General features: G+C 39.4%; 1 protein-coding gene across 4 annotated transcripts in view; it reads right to left on the bottom strand.

Moving 5' to 3' along the window:
- Window positions 1–804: 804 nt before the first annotated feature.
- The window catches only part of MYZAP (myocardial zonula adherens protein), a 60,356-nt gene continuing 33,395 nt past the window's right edge, over window positions 805–27,765 (bottom strand). For 3 of the 4 annotated variants that reach the window (XM_013369976.3, XM_021299296.2, XM_065076017.1), the window contains 4 exons: window positions 26,972–27,077; window positions 13,921–14,004; window positions 13,392–13,492; window positions 8,421–11,931 (listed from right to left, as the gene is read on the bottom strand). In XM_013369976.3, coding sequence (XP_013225430.1) covers window positions 11,826–11,931; window positions 13,392–13,492; window positions 13,921–14,004; window positions 26,972–27,077 — 397 coding nt within the window. In that variant the 3' untranslated portion in view covers window positions 8,421–11,825. Of the gene's footprint in view, window positions 1,791–2,737; window positions 2,961–3,638; window positions 4,338–8,420; window positions 11,932–13,391; window positions 13,493–13,920; window positions 14,005–26,971; window positions 27,078–27,765 lie in introns of those variants that run through there. The other variant, XM_065076018.1, reaches the window with a different exon arrangement.

The following is a 27,765-nucleotide window of genomic DNA, read 5'->3' as shown; positions in this document are numbered from 1 at the left end:
GTCGAAGGTGCTCAGTATGTGGAGTTACGGAAAGCAAGAGAAGATAGCAACAGCAGGAGGATGTGTAACACGTGGTAAAGTTAAATGCAAGTAATGGGGAGCGATATATCATACGGAAGGCAATGGGGGGTGTAGGGATGCAGAATGTCAATTTGCATCAGTGAAAGGAGATAAGTCTCATGAGGAAAAGGGAAGAGCAGACAGCTGATGAGAAGGCAATGAACAATGAGAACAAGAAACCTGTGAGAGGAAAGGGTACCTGAAAGAGGCATCAGAGATGAGCAACACATGACCTGGTCAAAAAATACCACATATTAGCTTAGCAACAGTTCCACCTGTCAAACTGCATTGCCACGGTATGGATTGTGCCACAGGGACTGCCTGCGAGAGAGTTACTGCCTGCCAGTAAAGTGCTGTATGCCCTCAGAAGGGGCAGAGACTTTCAAGCCCCTTTTCTAGCTGACATAATGCAGCTTTTTTAACAACTCGCATGTGGAGTGCCCTTGGTTTCCAGAGGCACCGTTCCTGCAGGAATAAGTCCACATCCAGGGAGAGCTCTGCACATACGGTTGCTGCATTAACTCAGAAAACAGATGCTTCCAGGCTATATGAGGAATCTCTGAGGTTTGGTTTTTAGAACTGAACTCATACTAGGGCCGGAATATCCTAGTCAACAGTGGAATAACATTGTGAAACACTTCTCAGGTGTGTTATCTTTCAAAATTAGTATTAGAAGGCAGAAAATAAAATTGTAAGGAAGATTTATCTTCCAAGGACAGCTGAAACTGCAAAATACACAGAACATTTTCAACAAGAAAACCAGAGGGTGGATCTTTTAATTTACAGTATCAGGCTATGAAAAAATAGTATTCCAAAGTGTGAAAGCAGTGTACAAAAATATGGAAAAACACCAAGACTTTTAATAAAAATATTAGTCTTCAGATTCACTTGATCTCTTGATGTGCTTTCCAGTAATCACCAAAAATGAAACAGCAGAGTTCCTTAAGGCCCAAACAGAATCTGAGTTACAAAACAACTTGAAATTCTTAACCTACTTACAAGGGCAGAAAGTGTTATTTTAAGGTGCAGGCACAGAAACAAGTTCTCATGTGATAAGAAGCTCTCTTACAGCCTGTCACGTATTTATTGTACCTGTCCAGGCATGTATTTTCACCATAAGGTAAAAGCAAGATAACCTTAAAAAGATAAAGGAAGTATCTCACATTTATACAAGACAAGCTTTCATACATGCAGGCAGTTCATAGACACCTCAGCTTTCTTTATGGACACATGTGCTGACACCCTTTGCAATCACATTTCTGCACAGAAGGAATCTCTTGCAGATGACTCCTCATAGCCTGCAAAAGTGTATTAAAGAGCTCACTTTGCTGTAGATGAAAACTATGGAGCATTCCACAAGGATTAACTGCTGCCCCAAGTGCTCCAAAAGCAGTCTCCAAATAACACTGGGGTTACCACTTAATAACACTTATATTAATGAGGTTTATATTGAACTCTTCCTATAGCTGTGATGTGGAAGTTTTAAGAAATAACTGACTAGATCAAGCACTCTCAATATCCAGGTTTGGGTTTTAAGAAGTACTGCACAAAGATCAGTCACGTGGCTCATCCTCAGATATCGCTTATTGAATTCAGTCCTCTGCTGAAGAATAATCTTCATCTTGTGCTTCTCTGTATTGCATTGAGGCTTTCCCCTCTGGTTCAAACCTGAGCATTTTTATATTCAATCTCTCTGCAAGCTTCTGTGCTGCAAGCTTGGCTTGCATTTCCTATATAAAAGAAAAATAAAAAGAGACACATCATAGAAAAAGTGTTCATTCATTGTTTTTATCCTGCTATACTAAAGTATAAACTTGACGTAGTAACATCAGCAATTCCAGAGTGAACTTAATTAAAAATTGTAGTAACTATCGAAGGAACTTCAGGTTTCTTTCACACTTACACATAACTGCACTGTTAATACTTCAAGACCTTTTTATAAGAGTTGAAATTCCCCATGTGGCAGTCCTCACCCGTGATACACTACAGTCAGCTTTAACAGAAAAGACCAGTCCGCACTGGAGAGCAGCTGTGCGCAGTAACCGTGTAGCAATAACAATGCTTGTCATCCAGCAGCCTCCGCAAAAAATCTGTCTCCATTTTCCAAATAAATGACCTCCTTTAAAGTGCCAAGATGACTAAAGTAGCAAGTGCTTTTAAAACCACTTTTACAATAGTGTCTAATCGAAACATTAGCTTGGCACTACCTGGAAAGTCAAAATCAGAATCCATTACAACAGAATTTGAAGAACGTCAGGACTAAGATTCTTCAGGCACAGCATAAATAAAGGCAAATGCTGATATTTGCATATTTTAAGAATAACAAATACTGCTAAGCCTTCACTTATGCAAGGGCCAAAAAGTCTTTAAAGACTAATGGGCAAGGTTTACATTTACATTTCTAGTCAGAGGTGAAGAGAGAGCAATGAGGTTAGTGTAACACCACACAAAGTGTAACACTGCATTTGATTTCATGCACTTTCAAAAGCGATTAATCCATTCTTTAATTACATCATTAGAAGAATCACATACAAGAAAAGGTACCTCTCCTCAAAGCCTGCCCATCTCAATTTCATCCTCAAATTCATCAGTATGAAAAGATCCCTTTATGTTTTCTTTTTTTTAGGAATGATCCCAAATACGTAATTACTTCTCAGACCCAACCTTGAATTCATACCTCATAAGCTTCTTTTTGCTGTATTTGAATTGCTATGGATTCCTCTATGGATAATAGCTTAGCAGGGGAATGGTGAAGTGGTGGCAGCCGAGCTGCTGTGATGTCATTCAAATGTTTCTTATCTCTAAGTCGTCTTTCTTCAGCAGTAATTGGAGAGCCAAATCCCCCAGGCGATTGACTGGATGAGGAACCATGCGATGATCCACTTTGCTCTCCTGATAACCTGGAACAGATAAAACACAGAAGTTGTACATAAATTTGCAGCACAAGGTTGAACAACTTCAGTTCCAAAACTTGCTATTTTCAACATGTAAGAGTTGAAAAGAAATCTGAAGTATTATGACACTATAAACAAATAAGAAATAAGCAGCACTCAGAAAAACTAAAAATATTTCTCTGCAGAGAGACAGTATCGCAAGTTACTCCTGATAGTAAACAAAAAAGGTATGCCCATTAATTAGTAAGGATGAAACAGCAATGCTTTTGGAGTCACACAAAGTATAAACTGCTACAGCTACCAGTACAGTGAATCGTAACTCCTCTAGAGATGTGGGAAAAGCAAAACGCTACCTGCTATTAAAGTTCTACAAACTCTAGAATAAATCATCAAGAAAGTTTTGCTAATTGCTTAACAGTTTTGTAGCCTAAGCTACAAATATAGTATTTGTAGCCTAAGCTACAAAACTCTATGAAGATTCACGGCAGTTGTTTCACCGTTCAATATTGAGATACTCTGACAGTTAATGCTAAAGAGCTGATACATTAACCTCGAATGTCATATGACTTTAAATGTCTTTAATCACCACAAGAAAATAAACCCATTGTGCTTGTTCTGTACCAATTTCCAATTTTATACAAGTCCATTATTTCACAAGAGGTTTTTCTATCCCATAATACTTACATATTTGGTTTAAATTTGCTTTTTTTTATGACTGGGTTCTTGGCTCTAGACTCTAGAACTTCAATATAATGTGGTGTCTTGGGGTGCACGCTTCCAAAGATACGGCCCTTGTGCTGTTTAGCCACATTCTGCTCTTGTTCCGATACTTTTTCATCATTATTCCCATCTACAATTTTAACTTTTTGAAAGGCATCAACCAGTGCATCTTTTCTGTTGTCTGAAGCAGCTGTACTTTCTGTACCATGCTCAGGATGGCTCGGAGATACCTGCTGATCATTTTCCAGACAACTGCTCGTGGCTGGATTGGAGACAACTTCACAGAAAAGATTCTGATCTTTTGTAACGGTCTTGTCTTTACCATTTTTCCCCTGAGTCCTTTGATTTTTCAGAGTTGTACTTGTAGCATCTTGCTCAATACATTCTGCCTCCTGCCCTTGGGACGCAATCGAAGAAACTTCTTTAATATTAGACTTTTCATTAAAGATTGAGGAATTTTCACAGGTTTGTGTGTCCTCATTTAGAATAACTTGATGTTTGCTGGTATTAATCTCCTCCTGTTTCACCTGAAACTCCAACCTGACAGCAGATAACAGCTCAGCCGTCCTTGCTAATTCTTCCTCTTGTAAAATGGCAAGCGTCAGCTTTTCAGCAAAATCAGAGATCTTCTTACCCTTATCTGGAAGCCTAGCAATGAATTTCCTACAACAAACAAAACAAAACAGGGTATAAACAATCCCATTTCAATTTGATGTGCAGAACTATTTTATGAGAATAGCTACTGTGGCAGGTTTCTCATTCTAATGTTATTTCTGATCTACATACTAGATTTCTGAAAAGCATTAAGATGCAAAGGGCCTGCAGCCTCAAATGTATATTGTGATAAAGCAACTATTACGTTCTTACTGCTCAAAGATATAACTGCTAGTCTGAAAAGTGCAACGTGTAAATATTTAGTAATAAATATTTCACCGAAGTGGTGTACACCGTTTTTTCTGTCTGCATGCCCAGAAACAGCCGCCCAGGGATGACAACCCGCAGCAAGTAAACCCACACAGGTGCATCATCGGAGCGCTGTCCCCCGGCTGTGCCCGGGCACAGGACCCCAGAGTGTCAGGGATGGGAGGGACCTGGAAAGCTCATCCAGCCCGGTCGCCCCCGGAGCAGGAACACCCAGGTGAGGTTACACAGGAAGGCGTCCAGGCGGGTTTTCACTGTCACCGCCGGGCGTGTGACAAAGGGCCCGGGGGCCGCGCCAGGCCCGGCAGCCCCGCCCCCCCCGCTGCGGCGGCAGAAGCCGGGAGGCCCCGCGCGGTCCGTGCGGCTCCATGAGCCCCCAACGCCGCCAAACGAGGGGAAGCGGTTCGGCCGCTGCCACCGCCGCGGGGACGGCGAAACGGGCGGGAGGCCCGACCCGCTCCTCGGCGCCCGTCTCTCCTCACCGGTCCGCCAGCAGCCGCTGCTGCCGCTTCAGCATCTCCCGCAGCTCGGGGAGGCTCCGGCCCCGCACGCCGCCGCCCGCCGCGGCCATGGCGCCCCGCGCCGCCTCTCAGCGGGGCAGCCGCCCGGGCCCCGCGGCGCCGCTTCCGCAGCAACCCGGAGGCCGCCATCTTACCGGAAGCGACGGCAGCCGGCAGGGCCCGACTTGGTCGGAACGCGAAGCCGACACGGCCGCTCTTGAGCGGGGCGATCGGGAGGAACCTCCGAGGGACGGGAGGGGGCAGGACAGGGAGTCACCCCGAGGGTAGGGAGTCAGTACCACCACGCACGTCTAAAATAACGTCAGGCGTTTGTTTTCCGTGGGCTCAGGCATCTGTTGCGCCGGGCAGTGGGTGCGTTACGCTCAGGGTAATCCCCACATCACAAAATCCTTCGTGTAGAAATTGAGTTTGATTCAAGAAACATCCTCACGCTGGGCTGGGCATGAGAAGCTGTGCGGGGCAGAGGCTCGCTGTTATCCAACTCGATGCTGTCCTGTACTATGTTCAAAAAGCAGCAAAGGCTTACATGTTGCTAACGTTAACTAATTTGCATTTTCAGAGATGAACACCGTGCCATTTCCCTGTGTTTTAGTAGCTTTTAGCAGAGCATCACTTTCTATTTACGACTCAGGGTTTAATTTTTAGAGATCTGTTAAAGTTTTCTTTACATGGTGTTTATTTTTAACGTGTTCACATGTCATACAGAGACTGAAGATAAAAATTCAGGCTGTAATATAACATCGGCCTGCTTACTCCACACTCTGCTAAGTGCCATGAGCTCTAGCAAGCCCAGCTCAAAGGAATAAGGCAGTTCCCCGGTGGCAGATGTCCGCCTTTTAAAGCTGAGCTCAGGGGAGGTTTCGTGATCTAAGTAAGGCTGAAGAGGCCCATTTCTCAGAGATTGTTTTATGAACAGAGGGGTACCCCGGAGGGGGAAGCATTTTAAGCTGCCCGCCCCTTGTTTGCTCAGCTGGAAGGTGGCTGAGGGCCGGGGGAAATTAGATTAATCAAATAGGCAGCTACCCATGGAATAAATACCATGACCAGGGTGAAAAAAACAAGCTAAGGGACTAGCTGAAGAGACCACTTCAATGTCTGTTACACACAACCTCGATCACCTCCCGTGGGAGATCCGTGAGGGCGTTCTCACCAGGAGATCACCCACTGATAGAGGACACAAAACTGTGGTTTGGTTTGTGGTGTTGGCTGGTTGGTTTGGGGTTGTTTAATGATTTCTTAAATAACTTCCTCACTTAGGACATTATCTCAAGGGCTATTATTAGATACAGTTTTCAGTCAGTCTGTTTTCTGTCACTAGATGTCTAGAGTTAAATATTAATTTATTCTGCAATAGCATGGCTGGAATTACTAAGCAATTTAGTGTAATTTCTAAAAGACAATTAAATTATTAGAATGACAATGAAAAAAAAAATCAGGTATTCTAACAAAAAAGAATAAACCACATTAAAAAAACCAAACAAACAACGCAAAGATGTGACACTGGAATAATTCACCTTCGTATATAGTGTAGCAAAAAAGAAAGGTATTCAAATAACTAAGTAACCTATTCTAATACAGATTCCCATTACAAGGAACATTGCAACAGATACTTATGCCTGAATTTTTAGTGTTTTCTGTTTTATCAGTGCCAGTTACAATTCAACTGATGTATTCTACTCATATGACATGTCAGGGGAGATGGCCATGAAGGACAACTGGCTACATTTTTTTCAGGTGAAAAAATTTCCTGTCAGAAATATCTGAGTCTGCCCAAAATTTGCATTAAAACTAACATCCTTGCTTCTTTTCTGTTACAGGTATCATTTCTGTTGCACTTTTCCCATTTCCTCGTACGTCTTTTTATTTGGAAAAGGTGCGAAAGAGACTTTAGAAAGTAGGTTTTGAGGGGAAAAAACTCTACTTTTACAGTTTCTCTGCTTCTAGGTGGAAATATTGTGGGGCAGGAGAAAAATCAAGCCACATGCACAAAATAAACCACCCCCAAAATAACAGAGAAAATGGTATCAACATGACATGATGCATCTTTGTAATAATTAACTTTATTTTCTTTAATTCAAAGAAAATAACTCTTCCTTTAACCTTATTTATCTAAGAAAAGCCCCAAACACTTAAAAAGCAATGCTATATATGCTTGTATCGATCAGCATACTGGTTTATATATGAAAAGCAACTGTCAGATTATGGCAGTATGCCTACACACCACACACACCTGTACAGAATATTGTAACCTCATAGATGGTCACTTCTACATATTTTCTTTTTAATCCACTAAGCCCCTTTTTTCTTTTGAAAATTTTCACCTACCTTTTAGTTGTAGATGGATGCTTTCACCTTGCTTTTTTGTGTTTCTTCCATGTTCTAGTGCTTCATGGAGGGCTGGAAAGGCCTTAACTCATTAGGACTCTTAAGAACGTTTTTTCTTTCACACATGCAAATAGCCCCAGGTGCTGAATGGGTATGAAATAAAATAGAATAAAATACAAGTGGAATGAAACTCTCAGCATAGACATCTCCATTCTGTGGAGTAAGGCCTTCCTGCGCAGAATTACAGACTTAACAATGTGGAGAGATCTTACTTCTTACCTATTTGCTCATCTGTCCATGTCTGAAATTCTTCAGATGTCAAAACAAGGATTTAAAGCCTCTCCAAAAAGCATTAGTATCCAACTCCCAGAATCCTGTGTTGTAGGTTCAGCACTGAGCACTGCTGATCTCGACAGGATTTTGTGAGGTCCCTTTGGCAATCTGTACTGAATATACATACAGAAGTGTTACTCAAGTAAAAAACTTCACATTCTTCAGCTGAGCATTGCAAACCAATAATGCTGTGATTGTCATGTTTGCCTGACCTCTTCTTATTTAGTTGACATGTCAATTGCTTCATTGTGACAGTCTTGAAGATAAATTTCTGTCACCAGTGAGTGGATATAAACTGTAAAAAAATAGATGGGTCACGGTCATCCCAATCTCATCATGCTGAAGCCTGGAGAGCATCATCCCAGATGTATTCAGATGTTATCTGTGGGATCTGAAGCTGCTGGGTTTTTCAAGAGCTGCACTTCCTAGTTCTTGTTTGTCCTGTGCAAGTCAATAGTTCTTTATTTCATAAAAGAGTTCATCTACTTCTGTTACTTGGCTTTGGGAAGAGTCTTTAGCAAGGGAGTGTCTTCCTGTTCTCAAGAGCCCGTCTGCCAAAGGAAACACTGACAAGAACATCAAGGCTCCAGAGGAACTGCTTGTGCATTCACACGTTTTGAACAAACAAGATTCTGTAGAGTAAGAGTTTACAAGGTTTTAAGGTAAGTTTATTTCTAAATGAATGTTGACATAACAGAATAGAAAGTTTAAATACAATATTTGTTGCAATTTATCAAGTCCTACATACAGGATGTATGAAAAGCATACAATGTAACTGCATTGTTTATACAGTATATATGAAAACTGTATCCCAAAATACTTTCCAGAGTATCTGGAATAAATCACAAAAGAATACTTATCATGGTACAAATGTAGTCATACAATTGACTTATATTTAATGCACTTTCTGGGACCTATCTATATGGCTTTTATTGATGTTTACAGAAATTTTACTAGTTTCTAATGTTATAGTACTAATTAATTAACTCAAATTGACAAAATTTATATAAAGTTTTACGGTCTTTTCAGTCAGATTTGTTACTATCTATGCTAATTTATGTTGCTGCTGATTTGACTGGAAAGTTCTACATTTTCGTGTAACACAACTATATAAATACTGTTCCTCTCCTGTTCTTCACACTTACCAGATTTAGACCAGTAGTCCAATCAAATGATGGTCAGCTGTCTCATTACATGTCAAAATGCTCTTAAAATATAGTGCAGATGTCAATCCTTATTTGCTTTGGAAAAAAACCTCATCAAATAGTCAAGACAGAATTTACACATAAAAATTCAACACCTGCCTGCAGTCTTGGTAAAGTCTTGAGCAGACAATCACCGTTTTGCAAGTCTCAGGGTTAAACAGCTTGCAGTATCTTCAGAGCAGATCCTCAGGAGGGTATAAGAAGTAGAATGAATTTTCTTTTGAAGTCTGTGTCAAATCAACATCTGTCCCTCTCCTATCATTCACTGAGCACCTCACAGTCATCAGGTTCTGCTTTCTGAATTCTGACCAAAACCAGAGGAATTAAGTATTTTTACTTATTTAAATTTGTCAGTTTATATCTTTTACAACAACATGCATTTCTTTTTATATATAAATAACACCTTCACCCAATCATCTTAAGTTTGAAGGTAACTTTCACAAACCAGGTTCAGAATTAAACTCCTGAAAAACAGAGGGAGTATTTGGGCATAAAAAAACGCTAAAAATAATGAAATGAACTAAAGCTGCATCCCTAATGGTCATTATTAATATGGACATCGGATTAGTTTTTAGTGTCTTTCTCGTCAAAACCAGATACTGTCCAAACATTTGCCGTTATCAACCACTAGAGGGAGATGGGATTACACAAGTACAAAGCTCATCTCGGAAATTGGAGTCCTCTTTCCTGCTCCTCAACATACACTTCCAATTTAAATGTCTTCTCACTTAGAGTTTCACTTCATGATCTTAGTTGTTCCTAACCACAATTCATCTAGTTATTGATCGAATTAATTGTTATTTGGGAACTTTGTTCAGCAAACTCATTCTCCCAAATTCACTCAAGCATCAAAACTTCATTCAATCAGAAATTCCCCCTGCTCGGTTAAGGCTACAGCTTCTTGCTCTGTCAGCTGCTTCCATGACTTCGGTATTCAGGTACAAGACAATTCCTCTGCTTTGCATAATGAGAGGGAGCTTTGTCTGAGGGCTGTTTTTATAGCAAGCAGATTTTATTCTCAGGGACCTTCTCTTCAAGCCCTTTCCCACTCCAGAGGTTTTGCACCTCTTCTCTGGGGGAAGCTACTTAAGCAAATGTTTTTATTATTTTTAAAACAAACATTGAGCAGCTGTTACTGTTTGCGACTTCTATACCAGTGAAGGTTACAGGCTTCCTTCACACAATAGATAATTTACCTTTTTGTTAAAGGCTTTGACTGCAATTATTTCTTGATTTTTATGCATAGTACAATACATAACTTTGTCTTTGACTTTTTAGAAAGAATGACCACTTTAAGTTCTTAGGAGTTGAACATGTTGCGAGGAAAAAAATAGCTTATGCACAAAAAGAGGATGATCTGAGCACAAAAGCTGGAGAAGCTTGAGCTTTCCCATTTGATTTTGTATTTGCTTTGATTATATAAAGCAATTCAGGCTCCTGCAAGATACTGATACCACATCAAAATATCCTTCAGTCCATCCTCCAATACATATATAGTATATATACACATACATAGTAGTTAAACAGCAGAGCTGCAGAGTAACCAAAGTTCTCTAACAAATTCAGAAACCCATGAAATAATACAGGAACAAGACATGGATTATAAGGTCAATATTATAATTTTAAATACAACTCTACTGTGTATACTTAATTTGAGCAGACAGTACTGAACTTCAGAACTTGCATTAGACTGAAGATAAAAACAATCACTTTGTGAAGCCCTGTGGCGAGGTGAGTACCTCCTGGCATTGGCATTAAATGTAAGAACAATATTAAGCATACAAAACGTAAGTTGTTTGTTTTCTATAGCAGTTACTGTAATTAAAAAAAAACCAATGCCCTTCATTCATGTTAACAGAACTACAAGAAACTACTCGTAATTCATACCTGCTGGTACTCTGACGTCAAGGATAAGATTTTAAGTGCTTGGGGGGAGGTGGGGAGGGGGAAAAGGGGTGGTGGGAAGAATACTCAAAAATTAAAATCCTGATTCAGGATTGCTATTGCTGTAGGAATTGCAGGAACGGTTTTAGGTTGCTAGAGACAAAATTCTGTTTAATGGAAATTCCTTCCTCTAATGGAAAAGTAAATTTTTAAAAGTGACAGGGATTTCTCTACACAATTACTATTGAATGTATCACCAATAGTCACTCTATCCCATGACTGAGGAAGTGCAAACCAGTGCCTCAGTCCAACAAAGCAAAATCCATTATAATCTGCTCTATCACTTACTGTCTTCAGCAACAAACACAACATTCATCTGCATGTGTTGAGGGTATTGTTTGAAACCACCCAGTTGCATCTCTCCCCCCCAGCAAAGAATGCTGTTTACAAGTGAACTTTTTCCAGGTGAACAGTGCCTGCAACTGTATCAGGTCTCTACAACAGGTGTCAACAGCACTCGCACTTTGTACCCAGACATAGGGAGAGCTTTCAGACTAATGCCCTCTACCAGTGTTGTTGCAGATGCTGCTTCTAGTAGTATTGAAAATGAAATATATTAGAGCTTCATTACACAAGCAGAATTACAACACAATTGAAGAAAACAACTGTACAGCTATACAAGTCCTTCCTTACAGGCATTTGAAATGACACATTGCACTGGAGAACTTCTAAAGAAGCAATATTGACTGCTGTTTCACTCATCCCGCTTCTTCCATATCCCCCTCACAGTTAATGTCAGTTAGTAACTTCAGATATGAAGTTACTAAAAAGCTGCTTTCGGGATAAATTTAGCAAGACTCCATGCTGCTGTTCTTCTCTATGACTTGATAAAAGTTTATCTAATCAAGCTGCAAAGGCGCAAGATATTTGCTCGCATTTAGAAAGCACATTGACTTGAAAGCTCAAGATGTACTGTTCTTTGTGTTAAATTCCAACACTCTCTTGAATGGGGTGTATGTCCTCACCGGCCGTGCACTTTCAGGAGATCTTCTGTTCTCAGTACTTGTACTGTTAAGGAGACAAGAAAGAGCTTACAGAGTTAATGTCAGAGTATCAGACAGCTGGCCTGGAAATGCCACAGCAATGAACTTGTGCCTTGTTAGTTATATTGACAGGCTAAAATTAAACTATTTAGTGTATTTAATAGGTTCCATATTTCTTTTCTAATGCTGCAAATAATATTGCATAAAAACTGTGACAGATACTGACAAGTTTACAGGCAGGCATCTGCTGGAGCTCATATTGGAATGTCCAGCAATGCGGCTGCTAGGACTAAGGATCCTGCAACAATAAAGACTGCAGTACTACATTTAAGGACACAATCAATTGCGAATAGTAACTCCATAAAATCCAAACTGTATAGGAGTGATTTTCTGCAGGGAGATAAATCTCAAAAATAGGGAAAAAATCAGATAAGTAGGGGCTGTGGTAACATACAGAGGGTCCCCAAAGACAACAAAGATAGCTTTCTGTTGGCACCCTGGGTGAGGAACACTGGTCTTGAGGTTTCAAAACTCACGCCATTAAAATATGCTCTAGGCTGAACACTGAAATGAGTGTATTTTTATTTTTAAATTGGGAAGGAAATTTTAGTTTGCATTTGCAGCTTGCTGATTTCATATGCTAATTTACATTCCTCAAACTAAATGATTCAATTTGCACAGTTAAGATGAACACGTTTACTTGTTGGTAACAAAAGTAACGTGCAATGGTCCTCCTTACCTTACTACTATGTTTTCTGTTTTGCTCTTGTGACTTGGGGGGAAGGCTGAAGTGCAAGTCCACAGCCTTCCTCCCAGGGCCCAGTGCAAACCAGCTGTAGCGTTCAGGGCACAGAACAGGCAGGAGGCAGGCCCGACGTCTGGATGTTTACAACACCAGGCTACAGAGCTGCTGGCCACCACAGATCAGAGACAACCACTCCACTGCAGATGTGGTAATGATACTGCACTGTTTTCTTGGCAATCTTCCACCTGGGGCTAGGATATCTCCAGAAATTGCTGCAGCCCTGGACTGTTACTGTTGGTGTTATCTGCCCTTTCAAACGGTCCAGGACGCCTGCCCAGGACACAAAGCCCGCATGATGCCCCAGCCTTAGGGCAGAGCTGTCCCTTGTCTTCTGCTGCACTGCCAGCAGACACCTTTCATCAATATTTTCCCATATTTTACAAAGTCAGACCTCTTGACTTCTTTACTCCCTGCTTAAATCATCTTGCTGTAAATAAGTACTTGCCAAGGGTTTGCAATACATTTGCATCTTCAAAAAAAAAACCAACCAAGCAAGCAAACTACTCTATAAGTAATTGAAGTACACTCCACATAGTAGATGTACTCTTTTAAACTTAGCAAAACTTAGCAAAACTTCACAATCCACTCCAACAGCTTATCAGCACAATGGTTTACTAATACAGCACCAATAAGGGACATTATGAAAAAGCTTCCTATGAACAAGCATAAAAAGTAAATACCTGTATGGAAGATCACATCCTACACCAGTATCTCTGGTTTCTACATTGGTCTTTGGTTGGTTTTCCATTAAGTAGTCCAATTTATCTTGTAATTCTTTATTCTGGAAAACAGTAGTTTTCATCACAAGCTTACTTTATTTAAGTTATATCAATTAAACAAGGAAATAAAAGTGCACATTGGCTTATCCCCACAAGAAATAATGTAAAAGTGTTTATTGAGAAAATAAAGGAATCCTTAGTTTCGGGAAAAAAAAAAAATTAAACCAACAGTTTTATTCAGAGGCTTCTGTTTTAGGTAGTTATAGTACTCTTATAAAATTGTATGTTAAGACACTTAGCATGAATATTGAGACTTTGTATTACATACATTCCTCATGTGACTGGTGCCATAACTTTGATTACCATACTGAAGAACAGCCAATACATGTAGCAAATATGCATCCAGATAACATCAGGTGACACTGGTTCAAATTTTGTTTGGTTTCATAAAATAATCACTATAATATAAACTCAAAAGGTAATACCTTACCTCACATTCTAAGAAGGAAATTTTTTCTAGAAGCTGTATTATAAATAATTCCTTTTCTTTCACTTTCTTCTTTAGCATTTCAATCTGTGAAGAAAAATAAAGACATTTAGTCTAATGGGAATGGGAAGAGGAGGAAAAAGACCTAGATACCACAGGAAGAAAACATGTTTAATTTTATTGTCCAGCAACAACTGAATATGTGTACATATTTGTAAAATGCTTTAATCCATGGATTAGCTACCATCCCATACAATTAGGATCTTCTATATAAAGACGATACACATATACTAACATGGCTTTTAAGAATCTGTATCCTTCTCGAAAGAGAACTGAAATTCAGACATTGTCACGTAACAAAGCAACCTATGGAAAACTCCATCTCTGATTCAAAGGCCATTTGCTCTAGTCAGTTTTAACTACACCCAAAAATATGTTGCACATTTGCTAGTTTCTTGAAGGTCTGATTTGTTCAGTTATTTCCTGGCATACCAGACTCTTGGAAAAAAAAGTGCATTTTCATTTTATACTCAGGGAATGGGAAGAAGTTATTTACAAACATTCATGAAAATTAAAATAAAGTTAGCTGCACCAGAAGCATTGCATCTTCATACTGTTGTACGTGGAACAGAAGACCATCTTCGTTATATTCTGGGATTTCTGCTGCTCACAGAGCCACACAGGAACTTTTGCATTAAATCCTTCCCTGCTACCAGCAGGTATGACTAGAGAAAATGCAATTGTATACCAATCCCTTGCTGCTGGCCCAAAGCTCTTCTGCTTGTGTGGAAACGTCTTTCTAAACCTTCTAAAGCTACAGTTTTTCTCTTCCATTCTTTTGAACCCTTTGCTTATAGCAAGATTTGCTGTGTGAGGCTCACAGTGTTATCAGCAATAGTCTAAGAGACTCATTGCTTGGCACAGAGGTGAGTTCCTTTCGGCTGACTGCATTTAGGACACAATAGCATCTTGTGCAAACAAAACAAATTTTCTCCTTGAACCAAAGGAAAAAGTCACTTGTTATTCTCTCTCAACCCCTGCTGACCACACCTACTAAAACAGCGGCTAATAAAAAGAGCATAACAAAACAACAGCTTAATAACAAATACAATTGTTCCTGATTCCCTCGGAGCCAGTCCAGGTCATTACTCACAGACGGCTGCAGACACACACCACATCACAGGCACAGAAGACAAGGTGCTTCCTAGTTACAGTCTACTTCAGATGCAGAAAGCAGCGTTACAAATATTTCTAAGGAGAATAATCAGAAGTACTTCGAGGGACCAGTTTGAGGGAGAAAAGGGATTCTGCATCATGTTCGTGTGCAGGAACTGGGAGAGGAAGGATTTCCCACTGTGTCCTCTGCTGATTCTTGTCCTCCAGCAACAGCAATGAAAGCTGATAGCAGATAATCTTATTGCTCTAAGTGTTAAATGGTGTCAGGTCAGTAATTTTTCCAATTTAATTTCAATCCACCTTTCTTCAACAAGCCATTTTAGGTCAGACAACAAGAAAGTCAAAAAACAAGCAGTGCGTTCTCTAAGGCAATTGTCTCCACAATTCATTAAAGATCTAAAAAGTTTCGGATCTTAAGCATGAAAGCAGAATCAGAAGTAAACCAAACTAGTAAATGGATAGGCCATGTCACAAATGAAATGCCAGAATCTGCCATGCCCTGCTTCTAGTAAAGTCTTCATTACTGTATATATAAAAAAGCGCACCCCTTCCAGCTATGGTAGATGAGGCAAGAAAGATATTCAAACTGCCATTACAGCACTAGAAAAGTGTGTATCCCGCACATTCTTTCGCATTCTCGGGCAGTATGCCAACAGTGAAAAAAAACCCCAGATTTATGCCTATAGCTTTTTTTATCACAAGAAAACTATAAAAATACCTAGGTATAATAAAAAACACGTATTTTCTATAAAACTGCACATTAAGTGAGGTAGCTTTATTTTGCCAGGTTATGGATTGGCTGTGGGCTTCACTGATATAATTTTAAGGAAAAAAGTAAAAACTATTTATTAGTAAAAAATTCAGAGGACTTTTACTAAAGGGAAATAATTGTGTAGAACAGCCAAACTGAAATAGAGGAGAACTCGGATACATTAATTTTCCTGGCAGTCATTATGTTATGTTGATATGCAAGAAAGACCAATTCTAAATACTTGGGTCACATTTCCCATGCCCTCTCACCTGTCACTTTCTAACTCTTTATCTTAAAATTAATTTTGTGAAAAATAAAAACTCAAAATCACCAGTGTAAAACTATTCAGCATGTCTGGAAACAATGATTAATACAAATATTCACAACCTGCTAAAAGAGAATGATAAAATACTCAGGGGTACCATAATCAAAACAACAGTAGTACAATCACTCTCCCAAAAGTTTACTACATTTCAGCCAAAACATACAGAACTATGAAAAAAATGAAGGAAAACAAATACACCATTTAAACAAAACAACGAAAAGTTATAAAACCAACTCAAGTTTAATTTAGCCTCCATGATCTTCAGTTATTACATCACATTGACAGAACGATCAGTTATTACTTGGAAAAGCTAAAATGTAAACTCTATACAGCATTTTCAGCTGAGCAGTTACAGAATGTGAGTGCTACCATCATCCATCTTTCTTAAAATAAGGTTATTTCTTTTTTCCTTGTTTCTTTTACTTTAAAGTGCACGTAAAAACTACTCATGACATCCAAAACTATTATAATTTCAGTTTTCAACTCACAGAAACACAAAGGTTGTAGCATTTTCAGAAAATCGTAGAACATACTTTGATCTTCATGTTTAATTACAATTTTGTTTAATAGGACAACTAAATTAAGTCAGGTCTATCTTCACTGGTTCAATAGCTTCAGTCCTGCCAATAAATTAAGCTTCAGAAAAGATAAACTCTTCTTTTAGGACTTCCAAGTGGGTCTTCTCTATTAAGATTCTGTTCTCCTACTATGCATACAAGGAAATACCTTTAACACCAGTAATCAGTATGACACAAGATGACTGAAGCCAAGAACAGATATCTGATCAGGGGAGGGTTTTGCCCTGACAAATACCCATTCTTGTTATTGAAGATAATATGCCTCATCAGCTGCCTATTCTGGTTTTTACATCAAACACAAAATATTTCTGTTTCTAAATAAGTGACCGAATTAGCTATTATCCAAAAGCAAGACCAAACTCTTGTGTTTCAAAGCCATTTACCTTAAATTACATTCACTCTATGATACAAATGTTTTAAGATGTGAAATAAACTGTGATGGTAACCACTATGGTTACCAGTATCATATACAAATAGATTTAGTGTAAGTTAAAAATTAAGCTTATATGTGCTTATTCTTCACATTGGCTACAGAAGAGACACAAGTTCCTTAAGCATGTTTTTGAGTTATTTTAACTAGAATAGCTGAAGGCAAAAATAACATCACGGACACCTTGAAATCTAACAGAGAATACAATAAGAAGGACCTTGACAAACAGCTTCCTCCCCTTCCCAAACACAAACCTGAACTCCAAAAAGACAATTTGTAATTTGGCAGGAATGTTACTGCTTTTGGTTTCGTTGGGGTTTTTTTGTTGTTTTTTTTTTTCTTCTCTTTTTTGTTTGGTTGGTTTGGTTTGGTTGGTTGGGTTTTTTTGTGTGCGGTGGGGTATTTTTGGTGTGGGTTTTGGTTTGGGTTGGGGTTTTTTTCTGAGAATCTTCTGGGGACTGGCAGGACTGAGTGGTACACAACATTACTCCTTCTAACATGTTTACATAGTATCATTCAGAACCCATTAAACCCATCTACTTTGTCCCTCTGAAAACTTATGCCAGAATTTTAAAATACACCTTCTCTTCTACAGTATGGGAAAGAGAAAATGTGGTACTATATCACCACACACATAAAGACTTACTCTAGCAGTAAAACAGAATGACGGGATGGAATAACCATGCAGGTTACAGATACAGTAAGGCTGTGAATTGGGTAACATATAAAACCTTTTGGTGGATCTTCAGAACATCATGAACTCAAAGACACAGCCAGACAGACCAAATACATTTCAGGAGAAATAAATTCAGCAGTGGCTAAAACAAGAGGCTGTTTCAGCTCCAGGAAAGGAGTCCTGTGGTCCGTGCCCCCCAGGTGCGGCAGTGACCTTTTGAGGCTGCTGCAGAAGGACAGCAGGGCCAGAACACAGCTGGGTACCTGTGTGACTCCCCATGCTGCACCCCAGACATGTGGCCAACTAGTTGTCTCAGCAGCTACTGCAATCTAAGGGCTGAAACAACCTCCAAAGTTGTGACACACCTTTAAACCTCCCCACAGGCCTGACATGAATGACACATCCCACCACAGTAGTTTACTACAAAAAAGTTTATTTACTGAGTAAGGACTTGAGTACACACCACTTTATGCCATTAGCAGTCAGCAAACCTGATTTGATTAACCCTTGAGGGGATATGTCACAGGAAACCAGGAAAAACAGGGACAACTTGAGGGGATTATATTAATATATTACTATATTAAATAAAATGCAACCTTAATTCAATACATTTATAAAAGTCCAATTGCATAAAGCAGAAGTGACAGTTTCCTTTGAGAGAGGAATGTAACAAGAACACTGGATCATACTGCTTATACTTGGGTGAAAGCCCTTAAAAATACAATTCATGCCTTACTACTTAACGTCACTTTGATTTTTCCATAAAATTTTAGTTATGGCAAACTAAAATAAGATCGTAACACAGCACCACAAACATGTATTGCACAAACCCAAGTCTTGACAGTGTCTTTGTTTCAAGGAGCTGCGTAAAGCAAGAAGAAAACTAGCAGGTGACAGGGCAATAGATTTTGACTCTTGGTTGAATATAAGGTATGAAGAAGGAAAGGAGAAGCAAGGTAGGTCAAACACAATACTGAACTGAGGGCCTAAGTCATGGCCAGAAGCATTTAGGGTCAAGAAGCAATCAGTGCAAGCCAAAGACTCTAAGCTTCCATGGAGTGGTTCTTGGATCCGAGTAACTTCTGGACTGACTCCAGGACAAAACTATCACCAATATGTTCCTACGTTTTCTTTGCTCAGTGCACAAGGCCTATAATCCACCTCATCCTTGCTGTGTCTGCAGACGTCAGCATTTCAGCTCACTGCAAACTCAGCAACTTGCTCCCAAATCTGGCTTTCACACCACTACTCTCAGATTTCTCCATCATTTCTACAAGCACTATTCAGGTACATCCTTCAGCCTCTCCTCTGAGGTGCCTAGATAGAATTTCCCTGGCACTTATCTCTTGACCTGACTTACACTGTTAGACTGACTACCCGTTCTTTTCCCTCCATGTTTCTACCAGTATTTCTACAACCTTCACATCCATGTTAAGCAGTCAAACAAAACTGGCAACCTACTTAGTAATGACCCACTCATTCCTTTCAAAACAGCTCTGCTCATAGTAAAAATGTGAACTTAGCAACCCTGGGACACATCATCACCCTTTTTCCTATAATTTCATTCTCTCTTATGTCCCCCACCCCAGTGTATTAGTTGTTCCTGCTTTCCCTTCTCCTACTGGAAGACATCTGACTATTCCAAAACTGGGAAGGGAAGAGCTACAAGGCCCAAGCTACAGTTTGTAATTTATGTGGTCTGCCAGCAACTGAGGGGGCATCACGTGCTCTTAGGCCACCCCAGGGGTTGGGGAGCAGAGCGTGTTCCCCGCAGTGCTGTCACAGGAGAGATGAACTCCCTGCCCCAGTCACTCAGCACACACACGCTGCTCGGGAGCTCTGCGCCTGGTGACAGGCCAGTGCGGGGGAGGCACGCCAGCTCAGCCCTTCGGCCACCCCACTGCAATCCCTGGAATTTGGCTGTTGGGCACAGCAAGGGCACCTGATCTCTCCCCATCATGGCAGGATCCCTTAAGTTCCCTGCAGATTGTGTTGGGTGTGCAGCTTGCATTTCATAGGCACATTGCAATTTCTAATGATCTGCATCAGCACATGCAAAGTAAATCATCCTGAATTTCTCCAGTGGCTCAACATGAATATGGCCACAGCAATTCTTTTCAAGTTCTCTCCTACTTGAGTCAGCCCTCTTGCTGTTACCACCTGTACGCTTTTGCCTCCTTCCAAAACCTTGAGGTCATTTCTCTCAAACTCCCTCAGCTTCCAGATTGTCACCTTATCTTGTAGCAACCCCCAGAAAATTCAGTTCTTCTTGTCCATCCCATCCATGAAGATCTGTTTCTCACTATTGCACTTGCACAGAGTCTCCAATACATCTCCTTAAATACCAAACAAAATTGTCATGCTATTATACTTGAATGTACCGTGTAAATACTTCCTAGGAAGAGCTGCACTTCTGAATTTCTCTTGCTCCACCACACAACTAAACTTCGCTTCAGTAAGATGGAAAGCTAGATCTTTGAGTCAGCAGCATTAAATTGATCTCATGGATAGAACACCCAAGAACAGCCAAGAGAAGAACTGTGAGATCTAAAAGAATGAGTCTCTAAACAAAGATATGCGAGTAATGATATTTGAACGAAAGTCAACAGAACTGCAAAGCAATTAAAGCAGAAGGAAAAAGCGTCTTAAGAGAGAATTAAAGTTGTTTTCAAATGTAGAGCCTTTATAAAGAAAGTCTGAATCAGCAAACTTTATTCTGTGTACTCAGACACAGTTCTGAAAGCTTGAAAAATGCAGTGATCTATTGGATTGGAACAGAACCAGCTGTTAGGTAAACTCAGTCAACATTTACTACTTGATATTATAATCCATTAGTTTAAAATATTTATCAGAACATGACAGTGTTAATATATCTAATTATTATATATTATTCATGTATTTTTGTTATTCATCTACCAGTAATAGATTGGGCATCTGTAACACTGATACAGAGACATGAACAAACTGGTCATTAATATGACTAAACACAGGACAAACACATCCTATATGATACAAAACAAGACAGACAAGACGTTGCAACAGCAGCCTGAACTCTCAGAGGTACTTGCTGTGCAAGGAGAACAAGATTTTGCTCAGTCCAATATTTCACTGGACCTTAAGTGGTATTTATCAGAGGCTAGACAAGAGTGCTGACATTTTTTCAGGGAACATAATACAGTAAGTAGGAGTGAGTACCTTCGCCTTTTAGTCCTCCTTAAATCATTTGAGCAACCCCTCAATACTTTTTGTATTTTAAAACTTGTATTTAAAGAAAAAGTAAGAACTGATTAAGTTAATACATCAACTTAGAGACCTTCCTAAACTAACGAGTTGTATGACCACATGACACCACTCTTTGATGTACGTGTATTGCTAATGCAGACTCGCAGGGCCTAGATGTCCTAATGAGTTATAAAATGTGGCATACTGTCTAACAGTTCAACCTACCTTATTAAAAGCTACCTTAGTAATGTGTGAGTTTGCTAATTAATGACTTGGCCAGGCAATTCCCAGCTGAGAGAGCTGATGCTATGCACATACAAACACTCATACCAAACAGCAGCAGCAATTCTACTTGTGCCAATAGATAAGCAATGTATGGCATTGCTCAACTCCACTGAGGCACGCCAAATGCTCCAATGGGGGGGTGGTGAGTTATTTATGTGCTGCCATTTATCTTCCTCCTACAAGCTCCCAAGGCGGCTTTCTCTTTCTACATCTGCTGTTTTGTTGTTGTTGCTTTGCTTTTACAGTAGGTACTAGGCAATGCAGATTTTGGTAAGTAAAAATTCGGCTTCTGTCTGTGGCTGGTAATTCCATCTTCTCATCCTCTGTGCTTCTGTGTGGCTTCTTTAACTTGACCTAAAATTGAAACTGTACTTGCACACTACAACTGAGATATTTGGCTATATATCTGGAGTCAGAGTATCTTGACACAGAACTTTTCAGATGGTTAGTAAGTCTTTGGTGGGAAAATTTCTTCTTTATTCCCCATTCGTGCAACACAAAGCATCTTCTGTATTTGGGATATCATTTGCTCATTTGCACTTTGTCCTTTCATGCAAGTATCTTCCACAACAGAACAGGATACAGCTTCTCCCTCGTGTCTGGTCACCATTTATTATCCCACGAATCTGAGACTAAAGCTGGAGAACAGCTCATGGGCCATGACCTAGAGACAGTTCAATTCAGTAGTTAGGGGAATTTCATGTGAAATCTGAGTTCTGTAGATAATTTATTGGCATGGAATCACATATCCTTTTCTCTTCTCAGTCCCCTTCAGAACAGCTCCCTAAATCTGCATCGACTCACTTGCCATGCTTATTTATTTCTTTCTCCTTCTTCTCAACAATGAAACAATGTTACATATAAAATAAGCCTATTGTACCATGAAACTGCAAACCATTTCAATGGCAGTTGCACAAATCTCAAAACTAAAGCTCTCTTAAATCTCTCCACATTTGAAATTGAAATCAAGCCAGGAAATACTTTTGTCACTGATTTAAAAATCAATGTTTTGTATTTCATTTGAAGACTTTTAGCTGTATCTTACACTAAACTCTCTCCTATCTTGTACACTGGCACAGACAGGATAAGCTCACTGACAATATTAAATGGCTAACTTAAAAAACAAGCTTTCACCCCTCTCGCAGAACAACAGTAATTTCAACCCTGAAAGAAACAATGTGGTAGCAGCTTCCCATGCCCTCTCATAGCACCGCTGTGCCTGCATCTGCCTGCCCAGTTCCATCTCTGCATTGCAAACTGCTTAGTGGAAGGGCCTGAAGTTTGCATGCTTCCACCTTTCACACTGTGAGTCTCTGCAAATTCTTCCTCTCATCAAACTAGCTTTTTCCTGGCTTGTCTTTTAAAGTCTCTCTCTGCCCAGCCATACTTTAAGATGGCTACAAAGGTAAGGATTAAAACAAACAAAGAACAACAAAAAAATGACCAAAACAAACAACAAACAAACAAAACCCCCAAACAAACACACACAAAAACCACCACACACAACCCAAAACACACACACAAGCCAATTGAGTCTACCAATATCAATGTTCACTGATTTCAGCACTGAGCTCTGGGTGCCCCACTCTGCCCATCTGCCTCTTACTCCTTTTTTGAAAGCTTGCTGTGTACAAATAGTGTGACAAAGGGGCTCGGTTTCTACACACCTGCCAAATGCAGGTCCTGCACTTTCAACAGCCAGCACTACATATAATACGTACTGCACCAAGATGGGAACAAATAGATTCATTTAACAAACAAGTTCAATACAGGGATAAATCTGTCAGCCTTAAATAATCTGAAATCTCTCTCTAACAAGCACATGAGAGTTTAGGAGTATGCAGGATAACTTTCTGCTCAGCTGGTGCTCTAGTGAGCTGCAATCTTGGTTCTCACAGCAGAGAAGCCCTGTGGGGCTGAAAAACGGGCATGTGTGGGATCTAACACTCAGAGATGCTGAAGATCCGACTCCAGGAAACTTCATTTTATTTCTTCCATTTGTTTTCTTCTGAAAGTTACTTTCAATGCTCCTATTTAATTTATGACTGCTCTGACTAGGTCAGGTTGGAAAAGTTTCTATTGATGCCTGCAATGGAAGGACTTATTTTCTGAGAAAAAAAAATAGGAGCAAATGATTCCTTTGCTAAGGATATAAGCACACTGAACTGTGATCTTCCTTCTCTGCCTGGGCTCAGTTCCACAGGTCACATATCTACTGCATTCAGTACCAACAGGATGGGTCCTGTGAAAAGGAAGGCTTTAATACTCTTTTCATCCATGGCCTCCTACATTTGGTGCTTCTCTGCCAGCATCTCCTTTCATGCATGCCCGGATTAGGATTGACCACAGCCTCCTAACAAATTTTGGAATACCACCAAACCAGCACTGGAGCTGTTGGAGCTGCCTACTGCATCACAAAACTTGACCATAAAGCTTCTCTTTCATGCCTTCCTGACTGCTTGCTGTTCTTTGTAAATGTCTTGCATCTGTCACCTGATGAGCCATCATCTTTCCCTAAAAAGGCCTGAAGAGCAATCTGTTTTGTGATTTTTCATCCAGCAGATTCATCTCAGTACTCATCCAATTTTGAAAGTTCTCCATATGAGTTTGAAGCGGCATCTCGTTTGTTCAGCATCCCTTTGAAATGATGTTCATTTCTGTAGTTGCACTTTGTCTTAATTGGAGTTGATAACAACATAAACCCATCGTGGTTTACACTGAAAGAATAAACTCCTCATTTATACTTCACATCTATGTTCAAATATTCCAAAACTAATAATAAATAAAGGTCATTCTGTAGTCAAGCAAGCATAGGCTTAGCCATCATTCCTACCTAATTCATGCAGTAGCTTTGTTTCAGCTTCTAACAAAAGAACTGCTGATAATTTTGAATATTTACTTTCTTGCCACTTCTCTTCTGAGTTTCCCATGTTCGCCTGTTCTCATTTATTCTCAGGCGACAGAGAAGGTAAGCTTTTCAGAAAGCAGGCTTTCTAGCTGCTTTGATCTTTCTTTCTTTCTCAATTGTATTATTTAAATGCAAGGGACTGATTATTATAATACCCTCATAAACTATAAGATGGAATGTTAATTTACAGATACCAGCCATGAAAGTATTGCAATAACACATAACATGGCGGGTTTTCATGACACTTTCAGATATATTCCTAGCCATTACACTCTGCATCTGGTCAAATTTAATATAGAGAGGACATGCATTCATAGATATCCTGATGAACACTTTTTCTGGGACTTAAATAGTGGCACAATTAGAACATGTTCCCTGCTTACTCTAAAAAGTGTGGTTGGTGCTGCTGCTCACTAGTCTTTAACTCCAGAACAGGCTTTTCAGATAGCATTCCTTTTCCACAGCCTACCTTTTAAGTATTTTTGTTGCTGCTTTCTCAGCTTCTACAGCACTGTTATTACATGTTGCTTAAAGTGAGCCTAAAAATACTTTCCTAATACTATTGCTTTTCTAATATTTATGTAGAGAAGAGCACAAAATCATGAAAAATACGACATCTGTGGATAGCTCAGGGCATACACATCTGAAATGCTTTTTATCTGCCTCCATGATGGACAGCTACTCTTCTCTGTACTATTAAAACTGCCTTTAATTAAAATTATCTTTTAATTAAGAGTCCAGTTTAAAACAGTGCATGCCAACTATATTGTAGGTATTTCCTCAAACACAGTACAAACACAAACCATGGATAGCACAAAATTTAAAAAATTTTAAGTGCCTAATGTATTTGGTACCATGTGACCTATTAAACCTCTGTTACAGGAGTCTTTAGTTCACTCAAGGAAAGAGAATTAAAAGAAAAACTGAATCACAAAAGGACTAAAGGAGAGAACAAAAATATACTCCCTGTGGCTGCATGGCAGTCAAGGATTTGTACAGAGATTTAATTGATTTTGAAATGCAGGTATTCAGACATCAATTAAAAGTAGGCATATTTGACTGCTAAGTAGTAACTTGGTTATCTGACATTCTATTTGTTAAATACAGTAACCAGAAAGTCTAGAAGGGCTTTCTGTGTATATAAGACACCAGCAGATACATTATAAGGAATCACCAAGATAAACTAACCTATTAAACCTAATATTTATGAAATAATAATCACTGTCCCAAGCTTTATACATGTTTTTGCCAAAACACCTAATGGAACCAAAAGTATTTGTTACACCAATGCAGCCCACTAGAGGTCAAGTTACATCAAGCCGTTTAAAATACATTTAGAAATAAAGGGCAAAGTTCAGGCCATCTTCCTCTCTTTATATTACTAGAATTGTCTGGGTTGCCACATGTATAACAAAGTGACAAGTCCTTTAGAACTTTTGGTTAGAGCAAAAAAAAGCTCATAATATGACGGTGGGCTTACAGAGATAAAAAACAGATTAAGGAATTGTTCCCATAATCCATTAATTCCATGGATCAGCTTATTAGATTGGAGAAGTTTTCCTTAATAGAATACCATGGTATAAAGATTATTATCTCAGTTTTAGACTACCTGCTCTAATGCTTGAAAATAGTGAACATGGAAAGCTGTATTAGAAATAAAACCTCAAGACTTTATAACAGTCTTCTATAGTGATGATATGACAGAAGAACTTTAATGCAGAGATAGATATTTTTGCATCCTTCTGTGTAAAAGACACTTAGTATCACACATCTAATTATACAGCAGGACTGCCTCAGAATCTTACAAAACAAAACAGATATAGGTAAATAAATATCTATATATATATAATATATACCACTTTAATAAAAATGGAAAAACTCCATGTCTAATCAGAAATCCTCTTAATAGCACATTGTGAATGCAGGAAGAATGCTTTTGGTTAGAATGGTTTCCAAACATTTGGTTTTCTGAATGTGTGATGTCCAAATACAAATAAAAGGTATTTCTTGAATGTCTATCCTCTGTGCAATAGCAGGGCTTAGTGTAATTGTGCTGTCAGTCTGCTTTGTAAAGCTCCAATTTAAACTTCATTTACCTATTTCCCATGTCATTCATCCACTTAGAGAAACAGAAATGTTTGCAATCACAGCCTTCTGGCTGCAAAACAGTTTCTTGGTACGTATGTGGCCTGTAACTTAAAGCAGCTGTCCAGCAGAAAGCCACTTAAAATCTTACAGGAAATTATTTCAGCCAAGCTGATGTCCCAAGACCAGAGTAAAAAAGATGAGTGGTGAAAAGCTGTATTTGCCCCTCTGTTTCTGTGAGGAACCACATTAAAAAAAAAAAGGGCAGTTATTGCCTTCCCCTTCTGTACAGGACGAAGACGCTCAGTGACTAGTCTGCACTGTTTCTGCAATTACCCCCTGAATGCTTCAACTTATGTTGTATTTTCTGGACTACCACAAAGAGTTCCAGAACTAGGGTCAGCCTAAGGATCACAGTATATAAACCACAGCCACTGGATTAAACTGCTTTCACCTGGTCTTCCAGCTCCACTAACTCCAGATGCTTAACTCATCTTCCACTGTGATTGTCACCAAAGAGGCATAAGGAAATTGCACACAGACCAGAGCTCTCTGTGGATTATGTACTAGAAGAACCAGTGTTCCCCAAAGACTCTGAGGTGTTTTACTAGATCTCACCTCCTCAACCATGTGCTTGACTTTCTTCTGTTGGCAGTGGACCATATCATCCAGATGTTTGATTCGCTCTCTTAGGTTAGCTGCTACCTCCTCCAAATGCTGTGACCTAGCAGAACACGGAAGAATTAGGCATATCAGTGGGGAACCTATGCAGTATAAACAAACCAAGAACAACCCTCACAATCACACCATAAATCAGGAAGACTGAGTCGAGAGGTAGGCAAGTCAAATTCCACTGACAGATATCAATTTGTATGAAGTACAATTTCATGGTAGTCTTTTAGTCAAAAGGGCTGTCTCCACCCAAGTTAACTCACCTTTGTCTTGCATACTGGTGTGCTTACTCAGAGCCTGAAGTGCTGACAATTAAACAACGTGACAAAGCTTATCTCCCTAAGATGTCTGTTTTACCTCAAAGTGAAAGGCACTTGGAAAAACAGATCTTTATCATCAGAAAGACACATTTATCCTGACTTATTACCACCTGCAAACTTTTCAGAAATATATACTAAATAAAAGCCAGGAAGCACATCTGCTGGCATCCTTTTGAAAGCTCTCCTACTACAGGGAAGCCTTGAGTCAAGGATTTGACATGGTTTCCAACAGCAGCAGAATGCACACTGCAGTAGTGTTGACTCATCAACAGCAGGAATTGTTGTAGATGTTTTAAGTTTGTATTTATGACTTTGGATACATTCTGCATTTCTTCAAATCTGTTTAACACAGAAATTGAACAGTCACAGAACTCCTGCTACAATTTGGTTTGACAGCTTGCCAGAAAAGTAGTTTTAGAA

This window comes from Columba livia, chromosome 11 (assembly GCF_036013475.1).
Source record: "Columba livia isolate bColLiv1 breed racing homer chromosome 11, bColLiv1.pat.W.v2, whole genome shotgun sequence".
Classification (NCBI taxonomy): Eukaryota; Metazoa; Chordata; class Aves; order Columbiformes; family Columbidae; genus Columba; species Columba livia.
Note: the sequence above shows the minus strand (reverse complement) of the source record. Positions and strands in the feature narration are given on the sequence as shown.